The sequence below is a fragment of the Ranitomeya imitator genome, chromosome 8, assembly GCF_032444005.1.
Source record: "Ranitomeya imitator isolate aRanImi1 chromosome 8, aRanImi1.pri, whole genome shotgun sequence".
NCBI classification, from domain to species: domain Eukaryota; kingdom Metazoa; phylum Chordata; class Amphibia; order Anura; family Dendrobatidae; genus Ranitomeya; species Ranitomeya imitator.
In genome coordinates this window covers 43,692,341-43,708,234 of record NC_091289.1, presented here as the reverse complement: position 1 = coordinate 43,708,234, position 15,894 = coordinate 43,692,341, and the positions used below count along the sequence as shown (strand labels likewise).

The 15,894-nt window shown below is 42.9% G+C and overlaps 1 protein-coding gene across 2 annotated transcripts in view; it reads left to right on the top strand.

Moving 5' to 3' along the window:
• The window catches only part of IQSEC1 (IQ motif and Sec7 domain ArfGEF 1), an 816,093-nt gene that overhangs the window by 218,543 nt on the left and 581,656 nt on the right, over positions 1-15,894 (top strand). For both annotated transcript variants that reach the window (XM_069736797.1, XM_069736804.1), the window contains exon 2: positions 13,667-13,696. In XM_069736797.1, the coding sequence (XP_069592898.1) occupies positions 13,667-13,696 (30 nt within the window). The remainder of the gene's footprint in view (positions 1-13,666; positions 13,697-15,894) is intronic.

Sequence of the window (15,894 nt, the reverse complement as noted above, 5' to 3'; positions counted from 1 at the left end):
AGCTATCTAGCGCTGTATTAAATATTAATATATATATATATATATATATATATATATATATACAGTTAGGTCCATATATATTTGGACAGAGACAACATTTTTATAATTTTGGTTATAGACATTACCATAATGAATTTTAAACAAATCATTTCAGATGCAGTTGAAGTTCAGACTTTCAGCTTTCATTTGAAGGTATCCACATTAAAATTGGATGAAGGGTTTAGGAGTTTCAGCTCCTTAACATGTGCCACCCTGTTTTTAAAGAGACCAAAAGTAATTGGACAATTCACTCCAAGGCTATTTCATGGACAGGTGTGGGCAATCCCTTCGTTATGTCATTCTCAATTAAGCAGATAAAAGGCCTGGAGTTGATTTGAGGTGTGGTGCTTGCATTTGGAAGGTTTTGCTGTGAAGTAAACATGCGGTCAAAGGAGCTCTCCATGCAGGTGAAACAAGCCATCCTTAAGCTGCGAAAACAGAAAAAACCCATCCGAGAAATTGCTACTATATTAGGAGTGGCAAAATCTACAGTTTGGTACATCCTGAGAAAGAAAAAAAGCACTCGTGAACTCATCAATGCAGAAAGACTGTTGTGAATTCTGTGGCAGAGCTCCCTCCTGTGGTCACAAGTGGTACTTCGGCTGATTCTCTCTGTGAGCTTCAGTTGGTGGAGGGAAGTGCTACTGCGGCTTCTGATTTTCCTACCTCAGGTGATGTGGTGAGGTCGTTAGGTACTGCTCTACTTAACTCCACCTAATGCTTTGTTCCTGGCTTCCTGTCAATGTTCCAGTGTTGTCCAGCTTGTCTAATTGTTTTGCTGGAAGCTCTGGGACGCAAAGGGTGTACCTCCGTGCCGTTAGTTCGGTACGGAGGGTCTTTTTGCCCCCTTTGCGTGGTTTTCTTTAGGGTTTTGTGTAGACCGCAAAGTTATCTTTCCTATCCTCGCTCTGTTAAGAAAGAGCCTCACTTTGCTGAATCTATTTCATCCCTACGTTTGTCTTTTCATCTTAACTCACAGTCATTATATGTGGGGGGCTGCCTTTTCCTTTGGGATATTTCTCTGAGGCAAGGTAGGCTTATTTTCTATCTTCAGGCTAGTTAGTTTCTCAGGCTGTGCCGAGTTGCATAGGCAGAGTTAGGCGCAATCCACGGCTGCCTCTAGTGTTGTTTGGAGAGGATTAGGGATTGCGGTCTGCAGAGTTCCCACGTCTCAGAGCTCGTTCTATTATTTTGGGTTATTGTCAGATCACTGTATGTGCTCTGATCGCTATGTTCATTGTGGTACTGAATTGTCTATCATAACAGTACAGGAAGCCAAAAGTGCTAATGATTCTTAATAGAGGGAAAAAAGAAGTTCTGAGACCATTTTTTTTTCTTTGCACTGTGTTTTGCCTTTTTTTTCCCCTAGACATTTGGGTGGTTCAGGACACAGGTGTAGCAATGGACATTAAAGGTCTGTCTTCATGTGTGGATCAGCTCACGGCAAGAGTTCAAAATATTCAAGATTTTGTGGTTCAGAATTCTTTGTTAGAGCCGAGAATTCGTATTCCAGATTTGTTTTTTTGAGATAGAACTAAATTTCTGAGTTTCAAAAATAATTATAAACTATTTTTGGCTTTGAAACCTCGCTCCTCTGGTGACCCAGTTCAACAGGTTAGGATCGTCATTTCTTTTTTGCGTGGCGACCCTCAGGACTGGGCATTTTCTCTTGCGCCAGGAGATCCTGCATTAAGTAATATCGATGCGTTTTTCCTGGCGCTCGGATTGCTGTACGATGAGCCTAATTCAGTGTATCAGGCAGAAAAAAATTTGCTGGCTCTTTGTCAGGCTCAGGACGAGATAGAGGTATATTGTCAGAAATTTAGAAAGTGGTCTGTGCTCACTCAATGGAATGAATCTGCGCTGGCAGCTATTTTCAGAAAGGGTCTCTCTGAAGCCCTTAAGGATGTCATGGTGGGATTTCCTATGCCTGCTGGTTTGAATGAGTCTATGTCTTTGGCCATTCAGATCGGTCGACGCTTGCGTGAGCGTAAATCTGTGCACCATTTGGCGGTATTACCTGAGCTTAAACCTGAGCCTATGCAGTGCGATAGGACTTTGACCAGAGTTGAACGGCAAGAACACAGACGTCTGAATGGGCTGTGTTTCTACTGTGGTGATTCCACTCATGTTATCTCTGATTGTCCTAAGCGCACTAAGCGGTTCGCTAGGTCTGCCACCATTGGTACAATACAGTCAAAATTTCTTCTGTCCGTTACCTTGATCTGCTTTTTGTCATCGTATTCTGTCATGTCATTTGTGGATTCAGGCGCTGCCCTGAATTTGATGGACTTGGAATATGCTAAGCGTTGTGGGTTTTTCTTGGAGCCCTTGCAGTGTCCTATTCCATTGAGAGGAATTGATGCTACGCCTTTGGCCAAGAATAAGCCTCAATACTGGACCCAGCTGACCATGTGCATGGCTCCTGCACATCAGGAGGTTATTCGCTTTCTGGTGTTGCATAATCTGCATGATGTGGTCGTGTTGGGGTTGCCATGGCTACAAGCCCATAATCCAGTATTAGATTGGAAATCCATGTCGGTGTCCAGCTGGGGTTGTCAGGGGGTACATGGTGATGTTCCATTTCTGTCAATTTCGTCATCCACCCCTTCTGAGGTTCCAGAGTTCTTGTCTGATTACCGGGATGTATTTGATGAGCCCAAGTCCGATACCCTACCTCCGCATAGGGATTGTGATTGTGCTATCAATTTGATTCCTGGTAGTAAATTCCCAAAAGGTCGACTGTTTAATTTATCCGTGCCTGAGCACGCCGCTATGCGCAGTTATGTGAAGGAGTCCCTGGAGAAGTGGCATATTCGTCCGTCATCGTCGCCATTAGGAGCAGGGTTCTTTTTTGTAGCCAAGAAGGATGGTTCGCTGAGACCTTGTATAGATTACCGCCTTCTAAATAAGATCACGCTTAAATTTCAGTACCCCTTGCCATTGTTATCTGATTTGTTTGCTCGGATTAAGGGGGCTAGTTGGTTCACCAAGATAGATCTTCGTGGTGCGTATAATCTGGTGCGAATCAGGCGAGGCGATGAATGGAAAACTGCATTTAATACGCCCGAGGGTCATTTTGAGTATCTAGTGATGCCATTCGGACTTGCCAATGCTCCATCAGTGTTTCAGTCCTTTATGCATGACATCTTCCGAGAGTACCTGGATAAATTCCTGATTGTGTACTTGGATGACATTTTGATCTTCTCGGATGATTGGGAGTCTCATGTGAAACAGGTCAGAACGGTTTTTCAGGTCCTGCGTGCTAATTCTTTGTTTGTGAAGGGATCAAAGTGTCTCTTTGGTGTGCAGAAGGTTTCATTTTTGGGGTTCATCTTTTCCCCTTCTACTATCGAGATGGATCCTGTTAAGGTCCAAGCCATCCATGATTGGACTCAGCTGACATCTCTGAAGAGTCTGCAAAAGTTCCTGGGCTTTGCTAATTTTTATCGCCGCTTCATCTGCAATTTTTCTAGTATTGCCAAACCATTGACCGATTTGACCAAGAAGGGTGCTGATGTGGTCAATTGGTCTTCTGCTGCTGTGGAGGCTTTTCAGGAGTTGAAGCGTCGTTTTTCTTCTGCCCCTGTGTTGTGTCAGCCAGATGTTTCTCTTCCGTTCCAGGTCGAGGTTGATGCTTCTGAGATTGGAGCAGGGGCTGTTCTGTCGCAGAGAGGTTCTGATTGTTCAGTGATGAAACCATGCGCTTTTTTTTCCAGGAAGTTTTCGCCTGCTGAGCGAAATTATGATGTGGGCAACCGAGAGTTGCTGGCCATGAAGTGGGCATTCGAGGAGTGGCGTCATTGGCTTGAAGGAGCTAAGCATCGCGTGGTGGTATTGACTGATCATAAGAACTTGACTTATCTCGAGTCTGCTAAGCGGTTGAATCCTAGACAGGCTCGTTGGTCGCTGTTTTTTGCCCGTTTTGACTTTGTGATTTCGTACCTTCCGGGCTCTAAAAATGTGAAGGCGGATGCTCTGTCTAGGAGTTTTGTGCCCGACTCTCCGGGTTTGTCTGAGCCGGCGGGTATCCTCAAGGAAGGAGTAATTGTGTCTGCCATCTCCCCTGATTTGCGGCGGGTGCTGCAAAAATTTCAGGCTAATAAACCTGATCGTTGTCCAGCGGAGAAACTGTTTGTCCCTGATAGGTGGACGAATAAAGTTATCTCTGAGGTTCATTGTTCGATGTTGGCTGGTCATCCTGGAATTTTTGGTACCAGAGAGTTAGTGGCTAGATCCTTTTGGTGGCCATCTCTGTCGCGGGATGTGCGTGCTTTTGTTCAGTCCTGTGGGATTTGTGCTCGGGCAAAGCCCTGCTGTTCTCGTGCCAGTGGGTTGCTTTTGCCCTTGCCGGTCCCGAAGAGGCCTTGGACACATATCTCTATGGATTTTATTTCAGATCTTCCCGTTTCTCAAAAGATGTCAGTCATTTGGGTGGTCTGTGATCGCTTTTCTAAGATGGTCCATCTGGTACCCTTGTCTAAATTGCATTCCTCCTCTGATTTGGTGCCATTGTTCTTCCAGCATGTGGTTCGTTTACATGGCATTCCAGAGAATATCGTTTCTGACAGAGGTTCCCAGTTTGTTTCGAGGTTTTGGCAAGCCTTTTGTGGTAGGATGGGCATTGACTTGTCTTTTTCCTCGGCTTTCCATCCTCAGACTAATGGCCAGACCGAACGAACCAATCAGACCTTGGAAACATATCTGAGATGCTTTGTTTCTGCTGATCAGGATGACTCGGTGTCCTTTTTGCCTTTGGCTGAGTTCGCCCTTAATAATCGGGCCAGCTCGGCTACCTTGGTTTCGCCGTTTTTCTGCAATTCTGGGTTCCATCCTCGTTTCTCTTCAGGACAGGTTGAGTCTTCGGACTGTCCTGGTGTGGATACTGTGGTGGACAGGTTGCAGCAGATTTGGACTCATGTAGTGGACAATTTGACCTTGTCCCAGGAGAAGGCTCAACGTTTCGCTAATCGCAGACGCCGTGTGGGTCCCCGACTTCGTGTTGGGGATCTGGTTTGGTTATCTTCTCGTCATATTCCTATGAAGGTGTCCTCTCCTAAGTTTAAACCTCGTTTCATTGGTCCGTATAGGATTTCTGAGGTTCTTAATCCTGTGTCTTTTCGTCTGACCCTTCCAGATTCTTTTTCCATACATAACGTATTCCATAGGTCATTGTTGCGGAGATACGTGGCACCTATGGTTCCATCTGTTGACCCTCCTGCCCCGGTTTTGGTGGAGGGGGAGTTGGAGTATATTGTGGAGAAGATTTTGGATTCTCGTGTTTCAAGACGGAAACTCCAGTATCTGGTTAAATGGAAGGGTTATGCTCAGGAAGATAATTCCTGGGTTTTTGCCTCTGATATCCATGCTCCCGATCTTGTTCGTGCCTTTCATGTGGCTCATCCTGGTCGGCCTGGGGGCTCTGGTGAGGGTTCGGTGACCCCTCCTCAAGGGGGGGGTACTGTTGTGAATTCTGTGGCAGAGCTCCCTCCTGTGGTCACAAGTGGTACTTCGGCTGATTCTCTCTGTGAGCTTCAGTTGGTGGAGGGAAGTGGTACTGCGGCTTCTGAGTTTCCTACCTCAGGTGATGTGGTGAGGTCGTTAGGTACTGCTCTACTTAACTCCACCTAATGCTTTGTTCCTGGCTTCCTGTCAATGTTCCAGTGTTGGACTTGTTTTTCCCTGGATCATTCCTGTGGCCTGCTGCTCTGCATAGCTAAGTTCTTCTTTGCTATTTGTTTGCTATTTTTTCTGTCCAGCTTGTCTAATTGTTTTGCTGGAAGCTCTGGGACGCAAAGGGTGTACCTCCGTGCCGTTAGTTCGGTACGGAGGGTCTTTTTGCCCCCTTTGCGTGGTTTTCTTTAGGGTTTTGTGTAGACCGCAAAGTTATCTTTCCTATCCTCGCTCTGTTAAGAAAGTCGGGCCTCACTTTGCTGAATCTATTTCATCCCTATGTTTGTCTTTTCATCTTAACTCACAGTCATTATATGTGGGGGGCTGCCTTTTCCTTTGGGATATTTCTCTGAGGCAAGGTAGGCTTATTTTCTATCTTCAGGCTAGTTAGTTTCTCAGGCTGTGCCGAGTTGCATAGGCAGAGTTAGGCGCAATCCACGGCTGCCTCTAGTGTTGTTTGGAGAGGATTAGGGATTGCGGTCTGCAGAGTTCCCACGTCTCAGAGCTTGTTCTATTATTTTGGGTTATTGTCAGATCACTGTATGTGCTCTGATCGCTATGTTCATTGTGGTACTGAATTGTCTATCATAACAAAAGACCTAGGCGCCCACGGAAGACAACAGTGGTGGATGATCACAGAATAATCTCCATGGTGAAGAGAAACCCATTCACAACAGCCAATCAAATGAACAACACTCTCCAGGAGGTAGGCGTTTCAATATCCAAATCTATCATAAAGAGAAGACTGCATGAAAGTAAATACAGAGGGTTCACTGCACGATGCAAGCCACTCATAAGCATCAAGAATAAAAAGGCTAGACTGGTTTTGCTAAAAAAACATCTAAAAAAGCCAACACAGTTTTGGAAGAACATTCTTTGGACAGATGAAACCAAGATCAACCTCTACCAGAATGATGGAAAGAGAAAAGTATGGCAAAGGTGTGGTACAGCTCATGATCCAAAGCATACCATATCATCTGTAAAACAATGTGGAGGCAGCGTGATGGCTTGGGCATGCATGGCTGCCAGTGGGACTGGGTCACTAGTGTTTATTGATGATTTGACACAGGAGAGAAGCAGCTGAATGAATTCTGAGGTATTCAGAGCCATACTGTGTGCTCAGATCCAGCCAAATGCAGCCAAACTGATTGGTCGTCGTTTCATACTACAGATGGACAATGACCCAAAACATAAAGCCAAAGCAACCAGGAGTTTATTAAAGCAAAGAAGTGGAATATTCTAGAATGGCCAAGTCAGTCACCTGATTGCAACCCAATTGAGCATGCATTTCACTTGTTAAAGACTAAACTTCAGACAGAAAGGCCCACAAACAAACAGCAACTGAAAACCACCGCAGTGAAGGCCTGGCAGAGCATCAAAAAAGAGGAAACACAGCGTCTGGTGATGTCCATGAGTTCAAGACTTCAGGCAGTCATTGTCAACAAAGGGTTTTCAACCAAGTACTAAAAATGAACATTTTATTTAAAATTATTTAATCTGTCCAATTACTTTTGGTCCCTTTAAAAACAGGGTAGCACATGTTAAGGAGCTGAAACTCCTAAACCCTTCATCCAATTTTAATGTGGATACCCTCAAATGAAAGCTGAAAGTCTGAACTTCAACTGCATCTGAATTGTTTTGTTTAAAATTCATTGTGGTAATGTCTATAACCAAAATTAGAAAAATGTTGTCTCTGTCCAAATATATATGGACCTAACTGTATATATATATATATATATATATATATATATATATATATATATATATACCTATACTATGTGTAGACATTTATTCTATCTATTCTATTCTAACCTGTCAGTGTGATTTTACTGTACACCGCACTGAATTGCCGGCTTTTCTCTCTAACACCGCTGCGTATTTCTCGCAAGTCACACTGCTGGTCCGTGTGTAATCCGTATTTTTCTGGCCCCCATAAACTTTCATTGGCGTATTTTTTGCGCAATACGGTAACAAACGCAGCATGCTGCGATTTTCTACGGCCGTAGAAGACCGTATAATAAGGATCAGTAAAATACGGCTGATAGGAGCTGGGGCATAGAGAATCATTGTACCGTATGCAATCCGTATTTTCAGCACCTTTCTTACGTCCGTAAAACACGGTAGTGTGACGACGGCCTTTAAGGGATCTGTCAGCTTCCCCAAACCCCCCAAACTGGCACCGTTTCTTTATAGAGCAGTTTATATAGTTTCCAACAACCCATTTTTATGGTCTATAGATTTTTAAATCTCCGTAAAATCCATTTTGTAACTACTTCTGTGATAAGCAAATTAGTGAGCAACTTGTCAAGTTGGTGTTTTTTTCCTAAGGCTAATCTTCCCACAAATCATGATATTATGCCCCTGTGGGACATGACTTTCCAAAGAGGCATCACTGACTGCCAGCTCCTGTTATGCTTGTGTAGCAACTCACTCGGCAAAATAGGTAATATATTAAAAAACTGCACCTGTCCCTTCTAGTTCCTGTAGAGACTAGAGATCCTGACCCCACACACCCCAGTTGCGTGAGCAGAGATAGCCATAAATATAGACTAACAAATGGTAACTCGGACCTAAACTGCCTAAAAGGCAGTCGAGTTGCTTGACGTGCCTTCTAAAGAATTGGAGGGCAGAGCAGAGAGTGAATTCCCTACAAAAGGGAAAGTGTGCTGAAAAAGTAAGGATCCCAAAAGTAAGGATCCCAAAGTGAGTAGAATAATCCCACGAAGTACGAAATAAAGTCAGTACTGTTAGATAATATGCCACCTACATCCTAAAAATAAACTGAATATAGATGCAGAGTAAAGCACAGAGACGGCTAAGAGATACCCACAGCTGGAATTTCACAGACTGGCTTTAATAACAACAGAATGTTGGAACATTTAAATTAAACTATTACCAGCAGGGAATGTCAGCAGGTGGAAAGTGTGGCTGCACCCGAAAGGTGATAGGGTATAGAAATAAAAACACCTGTGTTATGCTAAACACACTGTACCCAGAATATCAGAACTGAAGCACCCAGAGAAAAAGTGTGTTTGCAGTGGCTCAGCGGACAGAGACGCTGACAACCAACCATTGGCTCAAGGTTTCAAACCCAGGAGCATGACAGTACCCCCTTCTATGAGGGGGAACTAGACCAGCGGAGATCCTCTGATACTGTTGACAGAACTCCCTCACTAGGCGACCCGCATCCAAATATTTTGCATCAACCCCGGCCTTAACCTGCGTTCCGAAACACTTCCATTTTATTTGATGTTGCTATCGGCATCTGACACGTCTAGAACCCAACATTCACTCCTCCTCGACATGCAAATTTCCTGCCTCAACCAAAGAGTTATCCTCTGGAACAAAGCTAAAGCATCAGCCCTATCATTCTTAGCATTAGGGAGATATGTGACAAAAAATCAACCTTGGGTTGACTGAAGAAAGGAGCTGTAGAAAAGGTTGTCTTGAAGTTAGCAAAAACATCAAAAGCCTTCGTAAACCAAGAGGGAAAGTCATTACCCTTCTTGGTCATATCAATATGTGGTTTGACTATGACCAAAAAGTTCTTAATGAACTTACAATAAAAATTTGCGAACCCTAAGAACCTTTCTAAACCTTCAAGATTAGTTGGTTGTACCTTAACGGGATTCATCTGAGCACAATCATAGGACCTATACGGAGGGTGGGGAACTTCACTCAGTCTAAGAAAAACGTCCACAGAATCCTGAACAAAATCAGAAAGAGATGTTATATTTGACAGGAATTTAAATGAACAACTTGAAAAACAGGAATTCTCCAAAGACTTAACTGTTGTGAATTCTGTTCTTGGGTTCCCTCCAGTGGTTGTTGGTGGGAATGCAGTTGTCTCTGACTCGCAGTCCTGGCCAGGTGTATCGGATAATTACAATTCTGACTGGGATATTTAGGTGTGCAGGATCCTTTAGCCCTTGCCAGTTGTCAATGTTTCTCTGGAAGTGTTGGATCTCTGCCTGGCCTCTCCTGCTTATCTGCCAGTTCAGCAAAGATAAGTGTCTGTTTCTTTTCCTGTGGCACACATGCAGTGAGCTTATTTTCAGTACAGTTCGTTTGTTTCTCTTTTGTCCAGATTAGACTGTGTCTGTGTTTTCTCAGTCTGGTTGGTTTCACTGGAGTTGCAGATATACGCTCCTACATCTTTAGTTAGATGTTGGAAGTTTTTTGTATATTTTGCTGTGGATTTTTTGAAGGGTTTTAATACTGACCGCACAGAACTCTGTCCTATCCTGTCCTATCTAGCTAGAGTGGCCTCCTGTGCTAAATCCTGTTTTTTCTTCCTGTGTATGTTTTTTCCTCTCCGACTCACCGCCAATATTTGTGGGGGGCTGTCTATCCTTTGGGGATTTTCTCTGAGGCAAGACAGTATTCCGATTTCCATCTTTAGGGGTATTTAGTCCTCCGGCTGTGACGAGGTGTCTAGGTGTGTTAGGTACACTCCACGGCTACTTCTAGTTGCGGTGTTAAGTTCAGGTTTGCTGTCAGTATAGTGGCCACGTTCTCCAGTGAAAGTTCTCATGCAGCTCCAAGGTCACCGAATCATAACACTTAACCTTGCGAATCTCCCAATTGATGGTACAATTGTGTTTTGGCAACCAATGCAAACCCAACACCATATTAGCTGGCAAGGAAGAACCATGAATGAAGTAGTTTCTGTGTGTAACACACGTACTTTCATACACACATTCTTAATCTTAGAAGTAACATGAGTCTGGCTAAGGGGAGAACTATCAATTGCAGATACTTGAACAGGATGACCAAGTGTTGCAACTGTGTACCCACACTCGACATGAAAATCACTGTCAATGAGATCTAAGGCGGAATCTGAGTCAACAAATCCAGGGGTAACTATGACTCCAGATTTGTTAGCCAAAGATACTTCTAAAAAAACAATCAGTTGTCTGCATGTGAGAGAACCTCAAACCTTTAGAATCAGTGCCTTACATATTAGTGACACTTTTCTTTAGTTCTTCTTAGCTTTAAGAAATTAATTATTGTATCTGAAACACTGAATAATTACATGACCCACTCGACCGTAGTTGTCACGGGGCTACCGCGACAGAGAGGTTCCAGAGAACCACAGCATTCTGGGCCTCGTTCACACACGATGAACAGAAGCTCTTCTCCTGAATTCTGACCTGGCTGTCTTGTGCCAGCAGAGCAGGAGTTAAACCTTGTTACTGAAGTTACTGAGAGCTTGGTCTCTCACCTGATTTGGTTTTGGTAATCTCCGCTCCTATATAGACTCAGCTTTGTCTACAACTGTTGTCAGTGATCAGTTCTGCTGCCTGGCTTGGAGTGTGAAGGAGCGTGGTGTTAGGAGCTTGGAGGATTATTTACAGAGATTGGTGTCTGCTGTTTTGGTTGCATGTTAAACCTGTTTTCCTTCCTAGTTTTTTCCTTCTCTTCCCTTCTCTGTGTTTCCTCTGTGGTTGTGTGAGCATTTGGTGAGTTTGAGACTTTAAGTTTCCTTGTCTGTATACCCTGTTTATTGTTGTATTTAAACACTGGTGCAGTCCACTTCCCTTTGGGGGAGAGGGGGCCCCTGATAGGGCCTGCACAGGAGACAGGCATACGTTGGCGGCTCAGGCCTCCTAACCATCATAGGTACCCCTGAGATAAAGGAAAGCCAGGGCCCCATTATAGAGGCAGGGAAAGGTGTGGGTCCCAGTACGCCGTCCTGCCCCTTTATCGCTGTTAACGGCGTGACAGTAGTATATACAAATATGACTGCTGTAGTTTTGATAAAATCTCTTTCAACAGCAGGATATTATCACTAGAGGACTAGTAAACCTGCTGCCATGTAGTCCCCCATATTCATGAGCTCTGTATAACCCCGCCCCTACCACTGATTGTAAAAACACAAAGACAGAAACATAATAATTAAATACCCTGCATTAAATAAATGAACAGCAATAGCGCATGAAAATAATATACGGTACTTAGTTAACATAATTTTGATTTTAAAAAATGCTAAAGCAATCCCACCACGTCACGGTGACTCTAGTTGGAATGGTCCTAACTCTAATATTAAAACTTTACCGTTTGTCAAGTAACGTACATGTGGATAAGGGCTGAGAAGGACTGAACCCGGCTAGTAGACACACAGCCATGGGGGAACTACATGAATAGAATGTCCAGCTAAAAGAAAAGGCAAGTCACACTGGCCACTGAAAAGAAAAAAAAACAAAGACAGAAACATAATAAGTAAATATCAAGCAGTAAATAAAAAAACAGCATTAGATTATTGTGGTTTGATTTCTTTGCCTATGTGGATTGGAAGAGTTGTTACCGACTTTTGGTGAGAATTTCATGTCAATAGAACCTTTAGAAACATATGCACTTAGAAAATTGGTGACGTGTTTAATACTTATTTTAATCCTGTATATCGTTTGTATACTTATTTCATTGACTTTTACAATGTTGCACGTATGGGGGCCATATGTTCATGTACATTTAGAACGACAGGTAAGTAAATCTGAGGTCCGCGCACAGCCTGAGGAACGGCCGGATAGAATTTTTTAGGTGGACACCTCAATGACTTTTTGCAATTTATTTCAGGGTGAAATGATCTTTACAATTTGTGTTGTATCTGCGCAGGGAACATTTCGGCATTGCATATTGAACTGCAACAATGACTGCTCCAAATGTCAAATTGTGCTATTCAAAGAACGTAGCGCCGTAGTTATGTTTCTAGCAGATGTCTTTGTGAATGTTTTATAACTGTACATTGGAGCTGAAATCCAGCGCTGAAATATTTTAAGTGCACATTATACTGAAATATGGCGAATACAGAAAACAATCTATAGGCATTATTTGCTGCTTTTTCTTTCAGCATAAAACAATTGCACTCCAGAGATGCACGGTTCAATGTTTTCTGATTAGTAATATGGAGCGAGCGGGTTAGCATTTCTCAGGATCATTTGCCCAATGGGGGCACTATTCCAATGGAACCTCACATTTCATTTTTTTTCCCTTTGGCGATCAATACTACAGTTTTACATTTTATTGACAAACGTAAATTTTCTCTCACATGTGGGTAGAGTGATATCCCTCATTACATAATGGGTGATGCTGCCTGTGACCTATTTTTAGGATCCGGTTAAAAAACTATTAAGGCTATGCCCCATGATCTGGGCAGCAGTGATTATTGATTGGTGAATAGTTAGTGCTTGCCATGAAAATAGGAAGGATCAGAGGTGCCTACCCAATCTACACACTTAAAGGGAATCCGTCAGCAGTTTTTTTTCCATGTAATGTGACAGTAGCATAATGTAGGAGCTGAGACCCTGATTCCAGCGATGTATCACTTAGTTCACTGGGTTCAGCAGTTGTGATAAAATCAGTTTTCTTTCCTGCTGATCTAGCAGAGCTCAGGTTGTCAAGTTGTGTATAACTCCGCCCACACCAGTGATTGGCAGAATTCTGTGTGCACTACAAAATGCTGCCAATCAGTGGTGGGGGCAGGGTTGGACTGGGAGGCACCAGACAACTAGTCCTCTAGTGATAATCTTCTGCTGATAAAACACTGATTGTATTGAAACAGCAAAATACAGCCGAGTAAGTGACCCAATGAAAACTGGCACATGATTTATTCCTTCCAAGGATCAGGAGGCATGCATTATGTGTGGAGGAAAGGAGATTCCGACAGCTAAATGGGAAAGGGTTCTTTACAGTTAGAGCAGTCAGACTGTGGAATGCCGACCACAAGAGGTAGTAATGGCCGACACTATAACAGCTTTTTAAAAAGGGCTGGATGATTTCCTCAGTACATGTAACATGGGAGGTTGTAGATAGTTTAGTAACAAAATGTAGAATTGGTGGAGAAAGGTTGAACTTGATGGATCTAGGTCTTTTTTTCACCCTATGTAACATCTAGCAGGATGCGATGTGTCTAAAAAGACAACTTTGATATATGTACCGTATTTTTCTTTTTCAGGTATGAAGAAAAAGTGCCAAGAAATGTAAGGTAATTTGTCATTTATTCTTTTTTTTTATATAGTAAGTATGCATACATAGCACATTTCTGACTATTTTAGTATTTTGGCATCCTGTGTCCATACATGTAGAAATGGTAGATAAAAGCTTCATTTTATGACTTTTTGCTGTGTTTACCTGTAGTTCATGTGCAACACATACTGTAAGCTAATGGTTTTCAGATTTGTCTTCTTTTAATTACTTTATTATGCCATTTTAATATTTTTTCTTCCTTCTCTGTCACTGGGAAATGGGACAAGGCTTACAGTGCTGCTTATGCAACCTTGTATATGGAGCATCATCTGCTTAATGCTAAATGGCCAATGGAAATTCATTAAAGGGGTGATCTGAAACTAGCATTAATTTTAATCCTAAACCTCAATTTAATGTAACAATCTAATCCCTTTTCTAATATACTTTAATTAAAAAGTCCCCATCTTTCCCCCACTGAGCTTTAAAGTTGCTTTCTTTATTTTTTACTACTTCATGATGCTTCCTTTGAGAATCCTAGTGCACGCTGGGGTACTCAACTCGCAATCAGGGGGAAGAGGCTGCAGTCACTGCCACAGTCACTGCCCACACCTTGAAATTAAGTGTCATCATTTGCATCCATTTCAGGGGCTGGGCTAGTCCTTGCTCTACTGACATGTGTCAGTCGTCAATTCTAACGCATGATCAGTAGAATTTTGTCACTATGCACTATTCTGCTCAGTGTAAAGTGGCAGTGCGCTCCCTTGCCGGATCTGATGAGAAGAGACCAGCCAGCGAGAGAGCGCACTGTCAGCTCGCATTGTGATCAGGAAGCGCAAAGACCAGCGCTGCCCCCACAAGTGACATCAGTATCAGGGGTGGGGCTCGTCTCTGCTCGCTCATTCTCTCCTTACAATGCGTACTAGCAGTGCACTCTCTTGCAGACTTGTCACTTCTCATTAGAGCCAGCGAGGGAGAGCAGTGTCACTATACACCGAGAATATTGCACAGTGACAAGATCCTACTGAACATGTCAGAATTGAGAATTAGCACATACTTAGTAGAGCAGGGACTAGCCGAGCCCCTGAAATGGACGTCACAGATGACGATTCGTTTGACTAACCTTGCATGCACTAAGATTCTCACACAAAGCGTCACCAAACAAGAAGTAGTAAAAAAAATAAGTAAAGCAGTTAGATAAGAGAGGGAATAAGAGAGACTTTTTAAGTATATTAGAAAAGAGATTTGATTATTACATTTAGGATTAAAATAAATGTTAGTTTTGGATCACCCGTTTAATGCCAAATGGCCATTAGACATTCATTAAAAATGTACATGATTAAAGCGAACCCACCCTTACTCCTCACTTGTCTGTTTTAGTAATTACTTTTATTCTTCTTGAAATAATTCATTTTTGTTAATTCCTCAGTTATTAGTCCTTATCTCTTAACCCAAAACTGTCCGATTTTAAAGACTATGATGTCATTTGTGTCAAAAAAAACTTCCTAAAATCCATACTATCAAGCCATTTTGCTGCTTATTCTGTGGGCACTAAGGCACTTGGAAACTTCCTTTGGTTGCTCCTTAATAGTGTTATCTTTTACTACAACTGTAATGATAAGTTGTTAGCCATTTAATGATAGTGATGGCCACGCAGGGCGTGCTGTGTAATAGGTCTCCAGTGCTGCCTGGTCTTGGTGCCGTAATTGAGTGAATCTTTCACGGTAGCTACAGTACAAGCAGAGATGTCACCGTACATGTGGATGAGCTTCTACAAGTGAAGAGATCAGATAATACAGCTGACCTGATAACGACTGCACCAGGGACTCCGTCTCGTCCACTGTGGCCTTATTCGTTGTCATCTATTTCGGTAGTTAGAATAGAACATTTTCAGAGGGATCTGAAAAACAAAAGATGCAGCAAACAACCCTGGAAATGCCAAAAGGTGATGCGTTCTTGTAAAGTTACTCAATGAGCAGAATCGGCGTTAGGGTGGGAGGAGTAGTAAATTGGACGCCCAATTCCATTTCCAAGCTGGCCAACTTGGTAATATGAGGCACCAGACTTTTTGCCCAATACTCTAGATCATGGGTGGATGAGGGACGCTACTTAAACATATGGCAGTTGTTGATCTTGTTGATCCTGTGTCATGCGCAGCACAGAGCGTAGATGTCAAAGGCTACAATCCCTCAAACATTTTTTCTATCCGAAGTGCTGACC